Genomic DNA, 22,390 nt, shown 5'->3' on the forward strand with positions numbered 1-22,390 from the left:
TGATTAGTACCATTGGGTAATTTTGAAATGATGAGTGAAAATTTTAATGAATATTGAACCATCCAAGACTTGTCACACAAAATATTTCTCTTGGGTTGATTTTTTTTTTGGGGGGGGGGGGGGGGGGGGTGGCGGCAATTGTTTACATATGAATGTCTACTCTGTATCTTAGATTGAATTAAGGTTGCAATCCATGCAGCCACTGTCCAAGCATTGTAAATGTAAAAGCCTTTGCAACTTTTATACCAGGAGTATAGTTTGAATTAACTTTTTAAGGCGCAAATATCTTTTATCTGAGTATATTGGTTTTGTAATAAGTGTACATTCGTCCTGGACCAATGAAATTAAAGGAAACAGTAGAGAAGGCACTTTTATTTCTTGACTTACACAGCACTGCAAACTGTTGTTTTACTCAAAAGTGTTATGTGTCATTTATAGGCATGAAGGAGATCATTCGAGCAGTTTTGGATCACGATGTTGAGATTGATATCGATACATTTATGATGTATATCTTCCCAACCATTGGTGGGGAGGCAGAGTCATTGTTGGAACAGCTACAGGTACTGATTGACAGCTCTGTGTGTCAGTTTGAATAAATGGTTCACTACTAGATACTTGGTTGCTCCAAGTTGTTGGTTGTTCCACATTTTATGTTCACTTATAGTATTGCGAGTTAGCAGTGTGTCTGTTAATATCATGTAACGCTTTCAATCAAAATATCTTGCAACTTCTTTGTGTAAATCAAAACATAGATATTCCTTTTCTGTTGCACTTACTAAGCCGGCTTATCATCATTGGTTGCCTTGGTGATGGGTGGTTTCATGGTGCATATAGAAAACACTGGATTGTGTAAACCTCCATGCAAATCATTTACTGGAGGATCAAGGGTTTCCAGTGACAAATGAAACCTGAAAAATATCAAAAATCCTCCTTTTATGTAGTTGTACAGATGAAAATGGTAAAGTGGTAATTTTGAATTTCAGGCATGGAACCTGTCCATACTTAGTGATTATTATCAATCTCATTCACATTTCCTCTCAACTATGCACTGGTCTTTGTTTGCTGGTGTTTATATGAGAACACTTTGCTTTCATAGGATCCCATTGAATTTTTCTCTGTTTTACATCATCGTATACTCATGTTTTTCGTGTAGCCAAACAGAAAAGCTAGATTTGCCTTTGGATGTACAGATAGTTGGTATATCGCAGGAGTAATTAGGAGTATCAGTAGTAGAGCCTTTCTGAGAACTTTCATATTACTAATGTTTCACTGTGATTTTCCAAGTTTGTTATAGAGTAGATCCTTAGACTAAACAAGGGTTTGAATCCAGTCAACTATATTATTATGCCCTTGAAATCTGAGAAACAACATTGTTTATTGCTGGCAAATTAGTGGTAATATTTATTTGCATATCCTGTGGTAATTCCCTTTAGGAAATTGGAGTGCCTGAGAGCAATTCCCTTATCGGAAGCTTGTTCAGGTGGGAAGTTGCCCACAACCGATTGGAGAAAATTCCAAAACTTGGTAAGCATGAACACCACATATAACCACAGTAAATCATCTTTATATTAAGGTGGCGGTAAAGGCTAGAGAGTCAGTTATAAACTTCAATAAAACTATTAAAACATAAAAGTAGTCAACATTCTCTGTGGAATAAAAAAAACTAGACATTTGCGGTCATAGGCATTGCAGAGATATAGCCCGTTGAAACTTCTGAAAAACTGACCAAATAAGAGGAAGTTGGGGAATCCTTAGTGTATTAACTATGGTAGAGGTCCCCTAGCTTTTAAAAAAATGTTTGAAAAGGGAAAGTCATTTTTAGTCCCCACGGACACCGTCCGGGGGGACTTATAGGTTTGGTCATGTCCGTGCGTGCGTGCGTGCGTCTGTCCGTCCGTGCGTCCGTCCGTTCACGCAGATATCTCAGAGATGCCCAGGTCAATTTCTTTCAAACTTTGCACAAGGATAGTACCCTACCCCATACAGATGCACGTCGATTTGTTTCACAATGCGATCAAATTTGGCCGTGTTAGAGGACTTTTTAGTTTTCACCTCCATAGACTTCCATGTATAAGGCAGTCTCCATAGATTCCCATGTATAAGGCAGTCCGTAGACTCCCATGTATAAGGCAGTCCATAGACTCCCATGTATAAGGCCGCGAAAAATAAAAATTTAGTTTCTCATCATATTCATATTGCAAAAAGGATGCAGTGACACAGTTTTTAGTCCCAACGGATGAAGTCCAGGGGGCTTATAGATTGGGTCATGTCCGTCCATGAGTCCATCCGTGAGTCCATCCTTTCACGCAGATATCTCAGATATTTTGACAAAATGTCACGTGACCTTGGTGACCTTTGACCTCAAATATATATATATGTCCATAACTCGGTAACCACAAGTGTTACACCCTTCATATATGGTATGATGGAACAGCTTATGACGCCACATATTGTACCTCATTAATTATGCGCATATCTAATTTTGAGCGAGCCAATAGAGCTAGAGGTCTGATTTTTGGTATATAGGGATAACTTAGCAATACATTTTTTTTTGACAAAATGTCACGTGACCTCGGTGACCTTTGACCTCAAATATACATATTTGTCCATAACTCAGTAACCACAAGTGCTACTACCTTCATGTATGGTATGATGGGACACTTTATGATGCCACATATTGTACATCATTAATTATGTGCATATCTAATTTTGAGCGAGCCAATAGAGCTAGAGGTCTGATTTTTGGTATATAGGGATAACTTAGCAATACAATTATTTTGACAAAATGTCACATGACCTCGATGACCTTTGACCTCAAATATACATATTTGTCCATAACTCAGGAACCACAAGAGGTACACCCTTCATATATGGTATGATGGGACACCTTATGATGCTTCATACTGTACCTCATTAATTATGCATATATCTAATTCTGAGTAAACCCATAGAGCTGGATGTCTGTCATACATATGCACAGAGATTTGTTCTGTGATACGATCCAATAAGGCAGCCATGTGGCCATTTTATTACGATTTTTTCATGTCCTGAACTACAGCTCAGACATGTATCAAGCGAATTTATTAAAAAGTATTTTTATCACAGACCTAATGAAGAGGACTCTATCCTCTCTGAGGACCTGTAATCAAAGAACCCATTAACAAGTGGGGACTGTGTCATCAACGATGACTTGTTTACTGTTTTTCAGGAAAGTTAGACAAGGCAGTGCTTGCATTCAGAATGCATGACTGCTATTGTAAATGCATTTTTAGATTCTTTGAGTGTCAAAGAGGTGTCAAAAGTGAGATTAACCAAAAAGACTGCTCTGTGACTTCAAAAGAGGGGTGCAAATATGGCTTGTTTTCAACATTTTTGACAGAATAACAGTTTTCGTACATAATTTTGTACCAATTTAATCCAACCTTTGAAATGAGATATGGATATGGAATTTTTACAGCCTATTAACAAGGTTACAGATAAGATTTGTATGGCACAATTTTCCTATATTTGAAGTACTTTTTGAAAAATCACATTTTGAAATTTGAAAGATTTTTTAATAGTTTTTTTGATATGTAAACCCATGTAAAATCATAAAAACAAATTTTATCTACAAATCCTGCAGTAAAAATCTTACAATTAATAGTGTCAACATATTTATAACTAATTTGGTAATATTAATACTATCCAATTATTATTAAATTCAAATATGTAAAAAAAAATATGAAAAAATAAATTTTAATATTGATTGGTGTCATATTTCAAAATTATGGCTACAAACATACAATTTTTATATTCTTTGGAGAAAGTATTAACTAAGGGAGTTATCCAGAAAATTTGAACTAAATATCTTGATTCTAACACTTGAAACTTGACATTAACTCTGAGAAAAGAATTGGTGCAAAAATAGCCTTTACCGCTACCTTAACAGCATATGTTTGTATATATGAACTTTTGCCTTGAAATTTGCTTTTAAAGTTACAGTTATTTATCATATACTGGTTCAAAGTGATTACGTCAACATGTGCAAAAATTCTTGACTCAAACACATTTACCACTGTGACAGTTTTTGTTCAGAGATACAGATACTGGTGGTTGCAAGTGGTAGCAAACACATACAAAAAATCATGTAGTTTCATTATATTTAAGCTACTCTCGAAATACTTCCTCAGTGTATTCTCGCACTTTCTGCGGACGTTCTCTTAACTTCTACTGTCGTTCACACAAACAAATGGCTGTTACAGTTTTGAAGTATAATAAGAAAGATCCTGTGACATTTGATGTAATCAATTGTGAAATTCATACATTTAAGGAAAACCAGTGGACTACTTTCATTATCATTATGCATTTTGATTTTACTTCATGACAGTGAAACACTTTGGTACAGAGAAGACAGACTTCTCTCAATTTAGAGTGAGTCTGATACAGGCATTTTTCAGGTATGTATCATAACTACTTTCTGGTTGTATTACAATAGATGTGCCCTCAATCCATTTCAGAGTATAATGTTTGCCTGCATCCATGAACAAACTCTCATGGAAATAACTGACTATGTATGATCTTCTTAAAAACAAATGCATTTCATGGAAACGAGTGTAACAGTGAAGAAGCCCATTAAAACCTTCAATAAGGATGCTTCACTCAAATAATATTGAGAGATTTTCACCTGGTTTTGGCCCCCATGTGCTAAAGGCTCACCAGGGAGCCAATGTTATCACTCTATTTGTTTGTCTGTGTGTCAGTCTGTCCATCCGTAGACAAATTTGTGGCACTGTTGACTTGAATATTGTTAGATAAATGCGATCAGATAAGCATGTAGAATGATTTGATGATTCTCCAGAGGTGAATCTGGTGTACATAGCTTGCATAATTTGATAAATTTGCATTATTAATAATTTGGGCACACATGCAATATCTAAAGAATTAGTGCACTAAATTTGATGTGATTCTGCAGTTATATTAATGACATATTAATATCATGAGTAAGGTTCGGTAGGCATGGCATACCATTAATATGCGCACATTGCCTATCTAATGATTTAAAGCATTGATAAGGCTGTGTATCAAAACTTCTGGCACTGAATTTAATCAGATTTGCATGTTTGCATATTTTATGACTTTTCTGTAATTATGCTTTGTATCAAATTGATCAGAACTCAGAGGTACATTTACATCGGTCATCGATTATGCCAACAGTTTGATGAGCATGGCATATTGATGATTAGTTCATTTGCATATTCAATGAATTTATGTAATTGTACCATATATCAGTCAGATTTGACTTCTGAGGCACATTAGTCATGCTCAGGTTTATAAATGATGAATATTTAAAGTGTGTGGTATCACATACTTATTGTCTTATATTCAGATTCAATGAATTTTTGTAATTAAGCCATATATCAAAACTGAATTTACTTCATTTGATCAAACTTCTGAAATACAGACATTGTATTATGCTCAAAGTTTCATGGGTGGGGCATTCTGATTATCAGCTCATGTGCATATTAATTGAGTTTTTGAAATTATGCAAAATATCAAACTTTGACTGCCTCTGACTGCTCTGTATTCAAGGTGATTGTTTAGTCATGAAGTTTTAGCCACTGAAGCCTTTCCTTGATTTTCACATATGAAGTAAACAGTTGTGCTTAACTTTTTTTTACTGTGCAATTAATAGTCACACAGGGCCATGAAAGTCTTACTTGGATTGTATCTTGTTTTCAGGGATACTCCGGTTGACCCAGTTGTGAATGTCCTCAAATTGATTGATAATGGTACCATTTCTGTGGGCACCAGTAAGTCATACTTCAAAGACTCTTCATCACTTATCTTGCCTTTTAGACCGTGATCTCAATTGTCACAGACACAACCTGCAGATAAAGATGACACGCCAAACCTTGTCAGATCTTCAGATCATCTTTTGTCTACATCCATATGAAATAAATTCTTATCAAGTGCATAATTATAGCAGTCTTACAATGATATATTTCAGGGCACAATTTTTGAGATTTTATTCCTAGATTCATGATTTCAAGTTTGTATCAGATAACCCAAAGTATGTAAGTTTGCTCTTTCAATGCATGGTCCACTTCTCATGAAAAAAAGAAGTTGATTTTCTTTTTTAAAACAAGATGGGATTACATTTGTGTCCTTTTTTTTTGCATTCAAAATGGCTGTGGAAACTGCTCTAGAACAAGTTATTGTAAGACAATTTATTTTTGAAAATCTTCTACTGTTGCATCTTAAAATGGAGATTTTCCTTAATCAGAGTACTGTGCAATGGTCTTTGTTTTAAAGATATCACCCTTACCATGCAGAAAGAAGGTGCCATACCATATGCTTCAACAAAACTGTCATGTTTGCAACCCTGACATTACCAACTGTACAATCCTAGTATTTTTATTAGCATTAATTAACTAATTATTACTGAACTCTCAGTAAAGACCAACTTATTTACTGAATTATGCACAGAGTCATGCCGTTGTAACTTGTCATCATTCAAAAATTTATTTTTTAATGTTTCAATTTTGAATACTACATACCACTGAAAACATTAAGATGTAAGGTCTTGTTCGGAGTAGGAAAATTGTTATGCCTTTGTAATTGTTTAATATGTGGCAGTCATGCATATCTGATGATTTTTACAGACAGCACAGGTATAACAATGCTGCAAATGGTAGATGAAGTAAGAACAGCCAGTGGGAGAAATGTGGGACCAAAATTTCAAGAGCTGTTTGAAAAAGTCCATCGGCAGGTTTGTTCAAATGTTTGGTAGACCAAGTATTTTGATTGTTGAGTTTTGACAACTTCCAGATGACTGTTATATTACATGCAAATTTATGTGTGATAGTCCTTTCCAAAATCAGACAGGTCATAATTGTCTGTATGGTAATGTCATCTTTGGAGAAGTATCTATCATTTATGAAAAAATCTTGTGGACATTTTTTAGTGAAATGCCAAGTTATGGAAAATTGTTGTAAACAGATGTCAACAATGGAATACATAAATAGTTTTGTTTTCTATAGTTACAATTTACAAAGCTTTTGATAAAAGAACTGCGTGATTCATGATATGGCAGTAAACTTTTCAATACAGAAAGACAAGTTTAGATCTGATAGTAGTCAGTGTAGATATTTTGAGGTCATTAATCATTGTACAATCCCAAATTTCTATCACAGATTTTGTTTGCTCACTTCTTGTTCATCAGGGTATCAAGATAACAGCCAGTCATTTCCGACAAATCCGATCAATGTTGGATCAAAGGGGGCTTGGTCATTTAAAGGGACCTCTTAGAAAATTGATCAATCTAAGTGAACTCAATGATCAAATGGATGCCAATATTGATCTACTACCAATACAGGTGAGATAGTCTGTTTAATTATTATCATCAACAGTATCTCTCTTTCTCTCTTTCCCTTCTCCTTTCCCCTTTTCACCCCTCCCCTTTCATTGTCTTTCCCTTTCTCTCATCCTTTGCCCTTCCCTCTCCCCGCACACATACATATGTTTACACTACATACATGTACATTGATCAAAGCACAAATATGTTAACAATTTTATTTTTACAAATTACGGCACAAGAAGTCTACAATTCACACACACACACACACGCACATATATTTAATATGAAGATGCTCTGCTTTTAGCATTGAGCACTAATTTCCCTCAATGACATCTATAAACCTTGAGTTATATATATATACACACACACACACACACACACACACACACACACACACACAAATATGCAAACGTTGTAGTGTCTACAGAATAAGGCACATCAGGATCTACAATTCCTTCATGATGCCCTGCTGAGGAGGACAGTAACCTTGAAAAGACTCTCATTGACCTTCAAGAACTCTTCTCAGTCTGTAGATCCTGACAAGTTGGAAAGTCATTACGAAGAGTTGAAAAAGAAGAACATGAACACGCGTGGTGCACTGCGAAGACTGATAATGGTGCATGCCTTTAAAGGTGTAAGTAATCTGTTCAAATAGGTAGATAGAAGTGGCCTAGCATTGTCATGTTATCTTGTGAGGGCGCTGTTCAGTGTTCTGAATGATCCCAAAAAAGGCGAGCACAGGTATAAAAGGCTCACAAAGAGCATAAGCTCTCTGTGAATATGTAGAGACCACAAAGGCTATTGAAAACAGTATTAATATTAAAAGCAAAATCAACAGACGTGTTTGGAAAGCTTTTGTTTACCAAACTTATTTGAAGAATAGGGAGTGGTTGTTACCGTGTCCAAAACACTGTCATGTGGTGCTTGATTTACAACAATCCTTGAAGCAGCAATCTTTGAAGCAGCAAACAGAATGTATAGTTGTAATAGTTTTCACTGAAAACGTTGTCAACAGTCCTAAAGGAATTGAGATCAGAAAATGCATGTGATTATTATTATTATTATTATTATTATTATCATTATATTATTTATTTTTGAATGCATACCTGTGTATGTAAATTTTTGAATAGAGAAAGTACACAAATATACTGATCACATAAGAAAGTTGCTCATGGAAATACATTCCATATATATTGACTCAGAGTGAAAAAGTGATGTGTCGTAGAACATTTGTTGAAAAAATGGGAATATTTTGCCACAAAAGTAGCTTTAGTTTTGAAGTAGAGCATTGGGCGCCTCAGCTGACCTGTTCTCCCTGTGTATGGTCTAGTGAGGTTATTAGCTCTGAAGTCGGCTGTGTCACACAGGTACATTAGGTCCTATGTGCCCTGAGTGAAGTCATAGTGTTAAAGTTGAAATTCACTTCATAAAAGACGATTTTGTGTAATAGTCTTTAATGAAGTACACAGTTATACTCCGTCACCAATCTTATTTGAACAGTTAATCCATACAACATCATCACCCTTGGTAGCAGTTTCTCAGACATACCATACAAACTGCAGGTCTTTTAAGTATCACCTTTTTACAGTTAATTATACAGTCATTTTGGCCAACGCCAACAATGTGCCTTTTATGGACAAGGATTAACTTACTTCTGAGCAACAAGCTTTCAGGTTGAACAGCACTGCTCTCATTTCACTTAAAAGTAGGTCGCTATGGAATTACGGTACTTTGTATTTGTTAAATATCCTTAACTCAAAGCATCCATATAGAACTGAAGCAATTCTCTTTCCAGCAATTTTTCCCATCGTGCTCACACGCCTTTACAGTCTTTTGCATTCTGTCATAATAGATGTTGAGCTTCAGTTTGCTTTGTACAACAGTTTGCTTTGTCCAACAGTTTGCTTTGTACAATTTCCATACACCTCTAGAATGATGTTGCAAAAGTATAGTTAAAGTATTACACTTCAGATCTTTTTTTGAAAAAGCTAAGTTTTTGTTTGACCTATTTTCTGACCTTTTCATTGCAGTTTTGGTAAACAAGCATCAACCTTGTTCTCAATTTCTTTGTGAGAAAAAAATAAAATTTCATGTTTGAGTAACATGCCCTCTGGCAGACAATTGGGCACAATGCCAGTGCAGCTTTAATGGGCAAAGGGGCAAAAACCGTGACAAAGCCATGTGCCAGTCTTTAAGCAACAGGAATGCATACCTGTTGCCAAAAACCACAATCTGTTGTGCTCTGTCAATGCACAAACACATAAAAGCCACATGCATTTTCAATACGTTAGTTACCAATGACCTACATTCATGTTTTTTCGCATGCATCGTTCATGAATGACATCATAAAAATGCTACTCTCCACATTTTATAGCTACCAGCTGCAGTGTCAGTGTATACAAAATAAAAATACATTTTCACTACGCTGGTAATTTTTGGCTGCCGTTTGGTGTATTTCTTTATAAAAAGGAAGCCTTTAGGATCAGTTTGTGTCTATTACCTGTATGTTTGTTAGTCCCAAAGGACATCATCTGGGGGACTTAAAGGGTTGGTTGCGTCCGTGCGTCTGCATGTGTACATGCATCTCTCTGCTCAGGAAAATTTCTCAGAGATGCTCGGTGCGATTTCATTCCAACTTGGTTCAAGGATTACTCCGTATGTTATTCATATGCTTGTAGATTTGTTTGTGGTCCGATCCAATATGGCTATGTGACAGCCATTTTATTAATGAAGCAGAGACTATGTCATTGACAATGACTATTGAAAATGAGCTCAGTTTCTAGAGTGACTGCACTGAATTTGATGAAACTTTGTAAAGATATTTGTCACACAGAGTTCTAATAGCACACATTTACATATGTCAGTATTGCTTCAATTAATTGCTAATTTGCATATTTTATGAATTTTTGTAATTAGGGTGATATGTTTAGAAATTCTGCAGCAAATTTCATTAAACTCACAGTTTCATAAAAGTGTACAAAAACACTTAACAGTGTCATGCAAATTAATTGCAAATTAGCATATTTAATGAACTGTCCTAATTAGTGGGCTATCTCCTGAAATACTGGGTCAAATTTGATGAAACACGGTATAGATGTTGATCTTTCAGCACTGTAATACTATGTGGAACACATTAAGCAGTATCATGTCAAGTAATTGCTAATTTGCATATTTGATGAAGTTCCATAATTAGTGTGATATGTCCAGAAATACTGCATCAAATTTGATGAAATGCTGTAGTGTGGCATGCAAAGATATGTAGTAGTATCATGTCAATTAACTGCTGATTTGCATATTTAATGAATTTTTGTACTCAGACTGATACGTCAAGATATGGTTCATCAGATTTCATGAATATTAGTACAGATGTTGAACTCACGTTGCTTTAACATTGAATAAAGATGTTTATCTGTGTCATGTTAATTAATTTTTAATTTATATTTTTAATGATCATTCCTAATTAGAGTGATATGTCTAGAAATGATTCATCAAATTTGATGAAATTCGGTACAGATGTTGATCTCATAGTGCTGTAATACAATTCATTGACACTTAGTGGTATTGTTTTTGAAATGTGGCACAGGTGATAATCTATAAGTGAAGTGTATAATAGAATGCAAAATTGCTCTGCTACATCCTGTTGATTAGTTACTTATTGACTCATTTAATGACCTTTTGTAATTAGGGTAGCAGCCCAAATTGGTTTTAGGTTTTCACCACCATGGAACTCATTCTTAATCACAGATCCCATTAATGAACAGGACTCTATCCCATCCAAGGACTTGTAATCAAAATACCCATTAACAAGTGGGGACTGTGTCATCAACGATGACTTGTTTAACATAGTATGTTACTTTGTCTCCCAGCAATATGACAAAGCAATGAAGTTCAAGGATGAGCTGCTCAGCTCAGGCCACGAAGCCACAGGTGCAATTTATGCAATGCTCATAGATATGACTGCCCGGCTGAACAGAGTTGAGGAAGCCATGCAACTCAAACAAGAACTGTAAGTAAATCAGGTCACTCTGAAATTCCTCTCTATTTGTACTTTAATTATATAATGTGGGTGATACTATATTATATAATGAGTACATTTTAGCTTGCATGGCTGCGGATGTTGAGATTTTCCTGTGTAGTTGCCTATCACTATCACTGACAACAAGAACCTTCCTTGTCAAAGAGCTACAATTCATCGTACAATTTTCATGATTTTACTTTTGAGTTGGTGTAGATATACTTACTGAGGGTACCAGGATGTAGACACTAGCACAAAACTGTTCAACTTAACTGCAATAGCCTGTAAACAGGCTGTTTCATTCCCCATTACTGTAATAACAATGGGTTTGGGCCAAACCATGGTGTTTACTGGGTTAACATCCACTGTTTATGCAATTTTCTCTGTTTTTCCCATTTTTGGCACAGGGAAAGTTTCTCCCCAGACTTTCCTCTGGACTCTGCAAAGTACATCAAGCTGGCACAAGCTTTGACACTGCATGGAAGGCTTCAAGGTAATTTTAATGTCAGTAGTTATTGATTCATCAACAATAACCAGTTTTGCTGAGACTGTATTGACTAGAACTCTGCCATTGCTGTTAGAAAAATTACTGAACTGCATCAGTTAATGTGATAACGACATGCACAAATTTGAGAATGTTTTAGTGAGTTAGCCAAATGCTAGATAGTGTTAATCAACTAGACATTGCTACAATGAGCCAGTGTCATGTATTTATGTATCTGGCTCCAGCTGTTGGATTCGTAATAACTATTATAACGGAAAACTGCTCAAACTGATCTGCATGATTGCTACGGTGAATAGCCATGAAAGTTTACTTGTAACATCGTGAATAATGCATTGTCATTTGTGTTATTCCATCTGCAACATTGTATAGTTTTGAAAAAATGTGTTTTTGTGATGATGATTTGTAATGCTGGAAGAGTTCATGGTTAGGAAATCCATGTATTTCCGTGTTTTTGCGAAGGGTAGGAAAATTGGTAATTAATTTGGGATGCCAAGTCACATTTCTGCTGTCCCCAATTTGATTGCATTGATATACTGTGGGGAACCCTAGTAAATTGACTTGGGAACCCTGTTAAGGTTAACCTGCTTACAAAACCACTGTATTTGACTGAATTTTTTTTTAGATGCCTTGGATATGCTGCAGGACATGAAGGATAGAAGTGTACCACTGTCGGAGCTGACAGACACCAACGTTTTCCACATGTTGAACAATGTGGCATTAGCTGGTCAAGTTGAAGAATCCCGCAGCTTGTTTCAAAAGTGCATTGACCTTGAGATCATACAGCCAACGCCAAATGTGACAAGTCCATTGGTAACTGGATACTTCCAAAGGTAAAGATCGTACTTGTAGATACTTCCTGTCTTTGTAATTATTGTATTTTCTTTGTTTTGTCGGCATGTATTTTATTTGAGTAGGCAAAGAAGATGAAGGAATTAAGAAACACTCATACACTTTGACCATGTAGTAAAGATCTTTCTCTCACCAGGTAGAAAAAATGTGTGTATGAGTTTTGTACTTTGTCTGGTTGACGACCCGTTATCTTTGTTGATATTACATGTGGCAACTCATGTTTTACAAGATTTTACATTGTAGAGTAGGGAATCTACTGAGAGGCAGTATCCCTAGTTCAGTGGCTTGCTTATAACACTCACAAAATGAAGTCAATTATTTTGAGAGACAAGTATTTCTCAAGTCGTTCTACCCTCAGCAAGGCTAGGCTCTTTTAATACTTGGCTTCTGTCTTATTTATGAATGATGAGGAACGAAGTAGGTTTCCGCCTGTTTGACATTGGATACAATAAATAAATTGATAAAATGCTCGTTTTCATAGGCGTAAATGAGTCAGTGCCTTCAATGCGGTTGAGGGCACATTTGAAAATATGAAAAGAGAATTATATTATGTTGTGCTACCATGTGCTATTCTGATTGGAGAGAGAGCTCAATGCTAAAATACTGTTTCAGCAGTGCTAAAACAAGCCCCTAAACCAGCATCTAGGGTGAATGTGGAAACCAATGAAACAGAGAGTATTTAGCCACAAATAAATTTTGAGGGTAATAAATAGATAAAGCAAATAAATGGTCAATTTAATACAATGATGCCGACTCATCTGTGAAGATATACTATATTCTTTTAGATGTAGAAAAATACTTTGTACTGCACCGAAGAAGTATTTCTCTATATAGAGCTTTCAACAACTCTCCAGCCATCTATCTAGCTAATCAACACCATTGATAAACACAGCTGAATAGTTATCGAAAGCTCTGGATAGAGAAATAATTCTTTGGTGCAGTACGAAGTATTTGTCTACAAGGTTAATTTAATAATTAGTATTTTTCAAACACAGGTGTGGACTTTTTCATCCTTGTTAGTCCCCGCGGACGAAGTCCGGCGGGGACTTATAGATTGGGTCCCGTCTGTGCGTCCGTCCGTCCGTCCGTCCGTCCGTCCGTCATCAACAGTTTCTCAGACACTGCTGAACCAATTTCGTTCAAACTTGGCACAAAGGCATAGCACTATCACCTACAGATGCACGTCGATTTATTTTGTGATACGATCGAATTTGGCCGCGAGGCGGCCATTTTGTTGCGATTTTTCATGTCTTTGGACCATAACTCAGACATCCTTGAGCAGATTATGTTCAAACTTGGCACAAAGGCATAACACTATGGCTTTCATATCCATGTCAAATAATTTTGCGATATAATCCAATATGGGCGCGAGGCGGCCATTTTGTTGCAATTTTTCATGTCTTTGGACCATAACTCAGACATCCTTGAACAGATTCTGTTCAAACTTGGCACAAAGGCATAACACTATGGCCTACATGTGCATGTCAAATTAGTTTGCGATACGATCCAATATGGCCGCGAGGCGGCCATTTTGTTTGCGATTTTTCATGTCTTTGAACCATAACTCAAACATCCTCGAACTGATTCTGTTCAAACTTGGCACAAAGGCATAACACTATGGCCTACACATGCATGTCAAATTATATTGCGATACGATCCAATATGGGCGTGAGGCGGCCATTTTGTTGCGATTTTTCATGTCTATGGACCATAACTCAGACATTCTTGAACCGATTCTGTTCAAATTTGGCACAAAAGCAAAACAGTATGCCCTTCATATGAACACCAATTTATTTTGTGAAATGATCCAATATGGCTGACAGGTGGCCATTTTTTTTGCGATTTTTTCATGTCTTTGAACCGTAACTCAAACATCCTTGAACCGATTTTGTTCAAACTTGGCACAAAGGCAAAGCACGTACTATGGCATGCATATGCATGTATCAATTAACCTTGCGATAGGATCCAATATGGCTGCAGAACTGCCATTTTGTGGAATTTTGCATGTCTTTGAAGCATAATTCAAAGGTCATTACACCCATTTTGTCCAAACTTGGCACAAAGATCAAGCACTATGGCATACATGTCAATTTACTTCGTGACATGTTCCAATATGGCTGCCAGATTGTAAATTTTTTCCAATATCTCTTAATCATATGCAAATATTCCTTAACCAATGTTGTTGAGACTTGGTACAAAGATAAAGTACTATGGCATACATATGCATGTCTACTAATTTTGTGCTATGATCCATATGGTCAAGAGACAGCCATTTGATTTCAATTTTGGTGTGATTTTTTTATGTCTTTGAAACATAAACATAGGTCACTGTCCCTCGATGGACTGATTTTGTTCAAACGTGATACGAAGATAAAATACTATGGCTGCATTCTTGTGCACATTAAATTGTTTCATTATATGATCCGAAATGGCTGATTACAACAACATACCCAATCCCATAGCATTTCGAAAATTCCACCAAACCATGTGTATAGTATGTGCCGTCATGACACTAGAGGCAGTGAGGGCATTGTTATGTGTGATGTAATCAAAAGTTCCTTCAGTGGTCACTACCGGCAGAGATGAGTCATTTATTACACGTTCCTCAGATTACTTTATTATGCAAGTCACAGGCCTGATGCACCCATTGCATCAATGTCATTCCACAGCGACCTAGACCACAGCTACCTAGACACCAATGATTATAACAAAATGGACAAGCGGGGACTGTGTCATCAACGATGACTTGTTTTAGAAATGTTTCACTGTACTGTTGGCAATGTGCCATACTTGCATTGTCACTTTTTGTTGTCTGCTTCACTGGACATCAACCATGTCCGACAGAATAGCTCTTCCATTTATGAAAGAAACATCACAGATGACTGTAGGATTGGTAGAAATATTGACAGATATTTTCTATCTCTGCTTCAAATGTGTTTTAATCATCACACTGTCCTTTGGGCATGCCTTCCAAACCATTTATTTCTGAACTATTCTAGTTGACTTAGATATATCTGGTTCTTTTTTCATGAGCTTTGAAATACAAGGGGATGTAAAGTGCAATCGTGAATCAGCACTTCTTGATTGATTAAGGTCAAATGCACCTTGGGGACAAATATTCAGACTCTTAAACTTTAACAAGTCTTTTCTGATCTACCACTCGTAAGGATTCATTTTAAAGCTATTGGTGTAAGAAAACTTTTCATCCTCTTAGTCTTTCGAAAATCAAACTCCATGGAGTTAACATGGGGATGGCAGCCATTTTCAAATATTGGTAAATCTTGGGTTACTTGTTTCTTTAGTACCAAAATTTGCATGGCGACCTCTCCCGATTTTTATTCTTGATTTTGAAAGAGAATGGTTGAAGAGGAAAGTCTTAGCAAAAGTTTAGGTCTTTCATGCATAGTACCTTACGAGCTTTGTCTTGTAAGTGTTTGTATATTGTTCAATACTGTTCAACCTTAAAATCTGTCAACGTGGTATTATCTTTCAATCAGGGGAGATTTGAAAGGAGCTTTAGACTGTGTAATAGAGTGCCATGACAAGTACAAACTACTGCCAAGATTTCATGACTTGCTGGTCAAACTGGTGGAGGCTGGCAACAAAGAAGAGCTACAGAGAGGTGAGGAGGTGAAAAGCTGTGATGCAGTGCACATACAGTGTGGTTACTTTGATCTGTTTACGATTTAGCCAGAAGGAGGTCAAGGATGGGCTGCTCATGTCATAAACCCTACTGTGACAGCATCCATTGTTGGACCTTGAAGGGATGTATTCAGTCACGGGTGATTCATTGTATTGAACTCTGAGCTTTTCATGCAGCATTGTAGACTTAAAGGGCTGCGTTGGCGCCAAATTGTCTCATCAGAAAATTTACCCACCAGATTACAATTTCAATGGAAAACAAAAGGCTAACACACCTCCACAATCCTCTTTCAGACTAGGACAAAGGCGATCCCAGGGATTGCCAAAAGTGCCTTTAAAAGGGCAGCCTGACCCACTTTATATGTAGGCACCCACACATCAGGTCAACAAAGGCTGACGTGAATTAGATGATAACACCTTGACAATGTCACAGTACAGTTGTTGAGAACAAAAAACAATGTAGGCGTTTAACAAACAAACACCAGATTCCCATGTCACAGTACAATAGCTGGGAACAAAGAGTATGAAATTTTAAACTAAACATGGGAGAAGCATGTCTGAGAGTTTTCTCAATCCCAGGTTCTCGCATTAGCAAATGTGTCAACAGCCCATTAACAGTTTGTCATTCTTTTGTTTTCCATTGAATATTTTATCAAGTAAATAATATTTACATTAGATAAATCTGATAATTGAGTGGGGGCTTTAAGAGGTGGGTGTCTACCAGTCAGTGGGTCTAGCAGAACAATGCTGTTTCAACATGAAGATGTATTTGGAGATTGCCAAGAGTTTTGACCCACTTACTTTTGTCTGCATGATGATAAACACTTATAAATACTATTAACTGAAAGTATCTCAAGTATAGCCATTTACAACTTAGAGATACCCCAATTTCTCTGGAAGTTCCCACCACCCCCAATTTCGCTGGAAGTTCTCACCACTTTGGTACATAGCTGTCTCGGAATGTAGATTATAAGTAAATGATTGAAAGACAGTGGAATAAATTTGAATGTGTTCAGTGTTTCTGTCACCATCATATAGTGTCAATTTTACACAGTATTAGTAACGTCATTTAGGTAGAATGCTCTCGAGAGATAAACATTTTTACCGTCAGATTTTTACAAACTTTTTTGGTCTACAGCCTGTGTATACTCATTTTGAAGCATTTGGAACAAATTGCATTTTCACAGCTTTTTTGCATTTGAAAATGAAAAAAACTTAAAAACTTTAATTTTTCGCCATTTAGTTAACATAGGGATAATTGCCATTTTGAGAATCAAATGTTGGTAAAGTTTTGGTAATTTTTATTCTGGTACCAAACTCTGCACTGTTACCCCCTTGAGTTTTTATTCATGGTTTAATGAAAAAGAAAGGTTCTTTTAGAAATGTTCATCAAATGTATTAAAGTTTCGAAGCTTACCATAATTACTGCATGGCTATTTTCTTGTTTGTCAATTTTTCCCCATTTTCTTTTTCAAGTATTTCATTATCTACATTTTCAGCAATGGACTTTGGAAGTCAAGCTGTTGGTGAGATGAACATACTTTATGATTTAGTATTTGCCTTCCTGTCTGCTGGCAAGTACAAGCAAGCGAAGAAAATAGTGGAAGTAAGAATCCATCTTCACTTCACATAGAAATCTTACTGGAAGAATATACTTGAGTGTGTGTCTGTGTGTCTGTGCGTGTGTCTCAGAAAGATCCAGAAATTCCAAGGTCAAATTCTTGCAATGTTGTGGTTTATTACCATCCCTGTACCATCTGCAACAACCAATACACACTTTCAGTTGCAAAGAATGCCTATAATCAAAGCAAATTTTTCTACTCAGTGACAAGATTTACAGGCACATTACGTCTCTCATGAATCAATGAAAAACTATTTTGAATTCTTCCTCCTCGTGGATTTGTCTCATTAACAACATCAGTTGCTGTATCTATGTATCACGCAAGTTCCTATCACAATGTGTTTTCTCAAAACCGTAGACAAATTCATTTGAAACTTGTGTAGTTCATTTTCATAGCAATCACAGGAACACACGCTTTTTGATCACTGATGCCTACCAGTGCCAAATATCAGTTTGTAGATTTGTGATGGTCACAGTCACACGTGCTATCTTCCTCAGACACCTGGTTTCCGTGGAAGGACGCAGAGATTGAACTGGTATAGCAAGAAATGCCTTGATGAAGGTCAGACGGAGCGCTTAGAAACTTTAGTGGATATCACACAAGATCTTTTTGGATGTGATAGAGACCAGATGTACATGTTCCTTTTAAGATTGTATGGTAAGTGTCAAAGTTGTTGCATTAGGCCTCAACTTTAGGAGAAGACTGCAGTGTGGAGTGAAATTTCCTCAGGAGGGTTTGATCAATGATGAAAACATGACTGATCAGAGAAACCTGCAACTTTTCAGTATGATGTGGCATGTGAGAAAGCTTTGTTCATTGTGGTATTTTCAATACTCCATTGAACTTTTACATTATGTGTTGAGGAACCCTGATGCGTTGTAAACCACTCAGTCAGAAAATCTCTAGTACAGGCTTATTGTTTTCTATAGCATAGTTGGACCTCTGAAAAGGATAATGGTGGTGATTAGAAAGAGTTTAGTGAGCTGTACTTATTATTAGAAGAAATGCTTATGTTTTCATTTGAAAATGAGAATATGTTCCAGAAAGAAGAAGAGAGATAACATTGAATTTTCCAAGAAGTTGTTCATTCAGTTATCGATGTCTCAGTTTGTAAAACCACTCTAATTTGCTTCAAACTCTCATACCTCGAGTTGATAGCATTGATACCAGACAAAGAGGATGTATCATAGGCCCTAGTGACAATTGACGGTAGAGTTCTATTTGTGCACTTTTGGTGATGCAGCATGAGAAATCCCTGTTGTCTGCCATTTGGAAGAAATATGGTCATTTTTATCCAATATTTTTTGACGATTCCAGCAAAGAACGATAATTGGCAGAAATGTTTAGATGCTTATGCAAGAATGCAGGAGGAACAACTTGTGCCAAGAGATCGAACACTGAGGTACCTGGCTGATGTGTTGAAGACACACGGACAAGAAGTGCCATTCAAAGTTCCTGAAAGAACAGTCAACCAGGTAGACAATAAATCTTTTGCTGGATAGTGTATGAATGATTCTGTGACTGTTCAAAATGGGAAAGATGTTATATTCTTTGTTCCAAGAATGATTTCGATATTCAAAAAACTAAGGGAGTGGGAATATTTTCATACTCCAAGAGCTTTAAAATGAGCCTCTACAAGTGGTAGATCAAAAAATAATATAGGGTTATTCACAAAATACGGCCCTGTATGGACTCCGGCTAAGTGAGTGACGTATTGGACGAGCCGAAGGCCGAGCCCGAGTCCATACAGGGCCGTATTTTGTGTATAACCCTATTATTATACACCTCCCTCCATTAATCATCCGTATAAACTAATTCTATGGTAAATTTTGAGGAATGTGGCATGCGCGATATGAGTGGAACGCACGCGATTGTTGAAATAAAATTGCTACAAACTACAAACAGGCGCGTCTCCCGTATTCGGGACTCCGCATACTATACAAAATACAGAAAGTTATTGGACGGTCAAACTCCCATAGGTTACGGCAGTAGGTGTATAATAATAGTAAATATTTGAGAGTTTGAATATCTGTCCCCAAGGTGCATTCTTCCTGAATTTATAAGCTACAAACTCTGGTCACTGTTTAATAAGGAAGAGATGATTAAGGTAGCATGCATCTCAAAACTGAAAGACTTAAACTGTTGCTCAAACTTTCCTGACGGAAACTTTTAAGCATTGTCTTTCAAAATCAAAAATAGAAATCAGGAGTCACTCTACAAATTTTGGTATTAAAGAATCGAATTACCTAAAATTTAATGAACTTTCAAATGGGTGCTAACCCTGTATTAATTCAGTCTAATTTTTGATTTGAACAAACATTAGGGAAAGACTGCATTAACTTGCATGGTACCTGAAACCCGGGTCCTTGCCTGACCAACTCAGGTGACAAACAGAAACTTTTAATCCCCCAAGGTGTGAATGTTCCATTGTAATGTTTATCTTATCCAGCTTGTGCCATTGTAGTGCCATTGTAGGAAAGACAGGTCTGTGAAATTGATCCTCTGATAACCAAGTAGGGAAGTAGGGTATTCCTACGTTAATTGAGCTTTCCCGTACTGATAAAGGTGTTGAAAACATCCTCCACCAGCTTCACAAGGAGTTCGCACAAACAGTAGACTAGAAAAGTATTGTGGAAAATTGAGTCTGAATATCTGGCCACAATGGGGCATTACCTGGCCCCGATGGGCATTCAACTGTTAAACCGTATCAGACACACCCATTGTCTCTAGTCTGGCAGATTTGACAAAATATGTAAACAAGTTGTTTATTTTGGTGATGTCATATCCTTATATCATTTTGATTCTTTGCAATTTCATTTTCAGGAAACAGATAATGTCGAAGACACAACAATCAAGTATCAAAGATTAATCATGAATGTTGGTAGAGCAGGGGTATGTATCAACAACAATGCCCTCATCTTCTTCATAAAAACCGACATACTTTCCAGTTCTTGAATCTGCCCAATACTCTCTTAGCAATATAAAGCCATACTGAGTATCTTTTTAGTACCTGCATTCCATTTTTTTATGTACACAACCAATATTCATTTACACTGCATACCAATATGTCATTCAAACTTTGCACAAGGACAACACACTATGACTTACACATGCACACCCAAAAATTTTGTTAATCAATCCCATATGGCCACTTCTTGGCCATCTTGTCAATGTCCACAGCCCAAATACTCTGACATTTCTTGACCTATTTCTTTTGAGCTTGGCACAAGGACAACACATCTGATTTATATATGCATGTGAACTTATTTCATGACATGATCCAATGTGCAGGAGAATTTCTCAAAATTAGATGATGAATCTTTTTGAATCTGCGCACAAATCTCAATCCATTTTCGTAAATTGATGTGAGGCACAACACAAGACCATGTGCCTACCCTTGTGCTCTAATACTGTCAATTGTTTGTCGGCTGTAGACGATTTTTTGGGCGCTTAAAGATTGGGCGCTGTCTGTCCATGCATTCGTCAGTCTATCCACTAAGATATCTCAGACATGCCCTGGTCAAATACTTTCAAATTTAGCTCCAGTGTTCTTCAATATGATCCAATATGGCTGCCCTGTGGCCGTTTTGTTTCGATTTTTTCATGTCTAAAGCCATTACTCATACGTGCTTTGACTGATTTATGAGACTTGGCACATAGACACTACACTATGACTTACATCATAGTATTATTTCATGTTATGATCAATATGGCTGTCAGGTGGTCATTTGATTCTGATATTTATTTCTTAAGCCATTAAACAGACATGTTAGAATATTGGTTCCAGACCAACAAAAATGAAAATAAAATGGCAACCGTTCACCCATGCTTGATGTCACAAAAAATGAAATAGCACAAGTGAGTTATAGCGTACTGCCTGTGTGCGTAATTTGAAATAAATCAAGGCATATGCAAATTGTAGTTCGTCATGCAACATGGCCACAAAGGCAACCAAATTGGATCAGATGACAGAATAAATCAATGGGCGTATGTATGCCGTAATGTACTGAGTTTGAGACAAATCGGTTCAGTCCTATCTGAGAAATGGCTCTGGATGGACAGACACTTGCATGCACGCATTGACGGAGCCCATTCCATTAGTTCTTGTTCTGGCAAATTATCAAACAAGAGTAGAACTTCTTGTCTAAAATTTTAACTTCAGGTCAGTCTGAATGTTCAGAGTGACTAAGCCGGCTTATCATCATTGGTTGCCTTGGTGATGAGTGGTTTCATGGTGCATAAAAAAATACTGGATTGTGTAAACCTCCATGCTGATCATGTGTTTGAGGATCAAGGGTTTCCAGTCACACACCTAACATAGAGTCAGTATTACAAAACATTAAGAGACTCATTTAAATGTAATTTTAACAGTCGATCTTGTTATTCTATATGCTTGACAAAAGTATGTGCCCACGACTCTA

The 22,390-nt window shown here is 36.7% G+C and overlaps 1 protein-coding gene across 2 annotated transcripts in view; it reads left to right on the top strand.

Annotated features, from left to right (window-relative positions):
- Positions 1-22,390, top strand: part of LOC139149799 (leucine-rich PPR motif-containing protein, mitochondrial-like) — a 53,566-nt gene that overhangs the window by 17,911 nt on the left and 13,265 nt on the right. For both annotated transcript variants that reach the window (XR_011556149.1, XM_070721780.1), the window contains exons 13-27: positions 439-560; positions 1,434-1,524; positions 4,367-4,436; positions 5,719-5,789; positions 6,642-6,748; positions 7,202-7,354; positions 7,863-7,970; positions 11,203-11,342; positions 11,759-11,844; positions 12,479-12,686; positions 16,203-16,327; positions 17,847-17,953; positions 18,467-18,626; positions 19,287-19,444; positions 20,793-20,861. Coding sequence is in view for 1 of the 2 variants with exons in the window: in XM_070721780.1 (XP_070577881.1) it covers positions 439-560; positions 1,434-1,524; positions 4,367-4,436; positions 5,719-5,789; positions 6,642-6,748; positions 7,202-7,354; positions 7,863-7,970; positions 11,203-11,342; positions 11,759-11,844; positions 12,479-12,686; positions 16,203-16,327; positions 17,847-17,953; positions 18,467-18,626; positions 19,287-19,444; positions 20,793-20,861 (1,775 nt within the window). In the remaining variant the exon portion in view is untranslated. The remainder of the gene's footprint in view (positions 1-438; positions 561-1,433; positions 1,525-4,366; positions 4,437-5,718; positions 5,790-6,641; positions 6,749-7,201; positions 7,355-7,862; positions 7,971-11,202; positions 11,343-11,758; positions 11,845-12,478; positions 12,687-16,202; positions 16,328-17,846; positions 17,954-18,466; positions 18,627-19,286; positions 19,445-20,792; positions 20,862-22,390) is intronic.

The sequence above is a fragment of the Ptychodera flava genome, chromosome 14 (genome assembly GCF_041260155.1).
Source record: "Ptychodera flava strain L36383 chromosome 14, AS_Pfla_20210202, whole genome shotgun sequence".
Lineage (NCBI taxonomy): Eukaryota > Metazoa > Hemichordata > Enteropneusta > Ptychoderidae > Ptychodera > Ptychodera flava.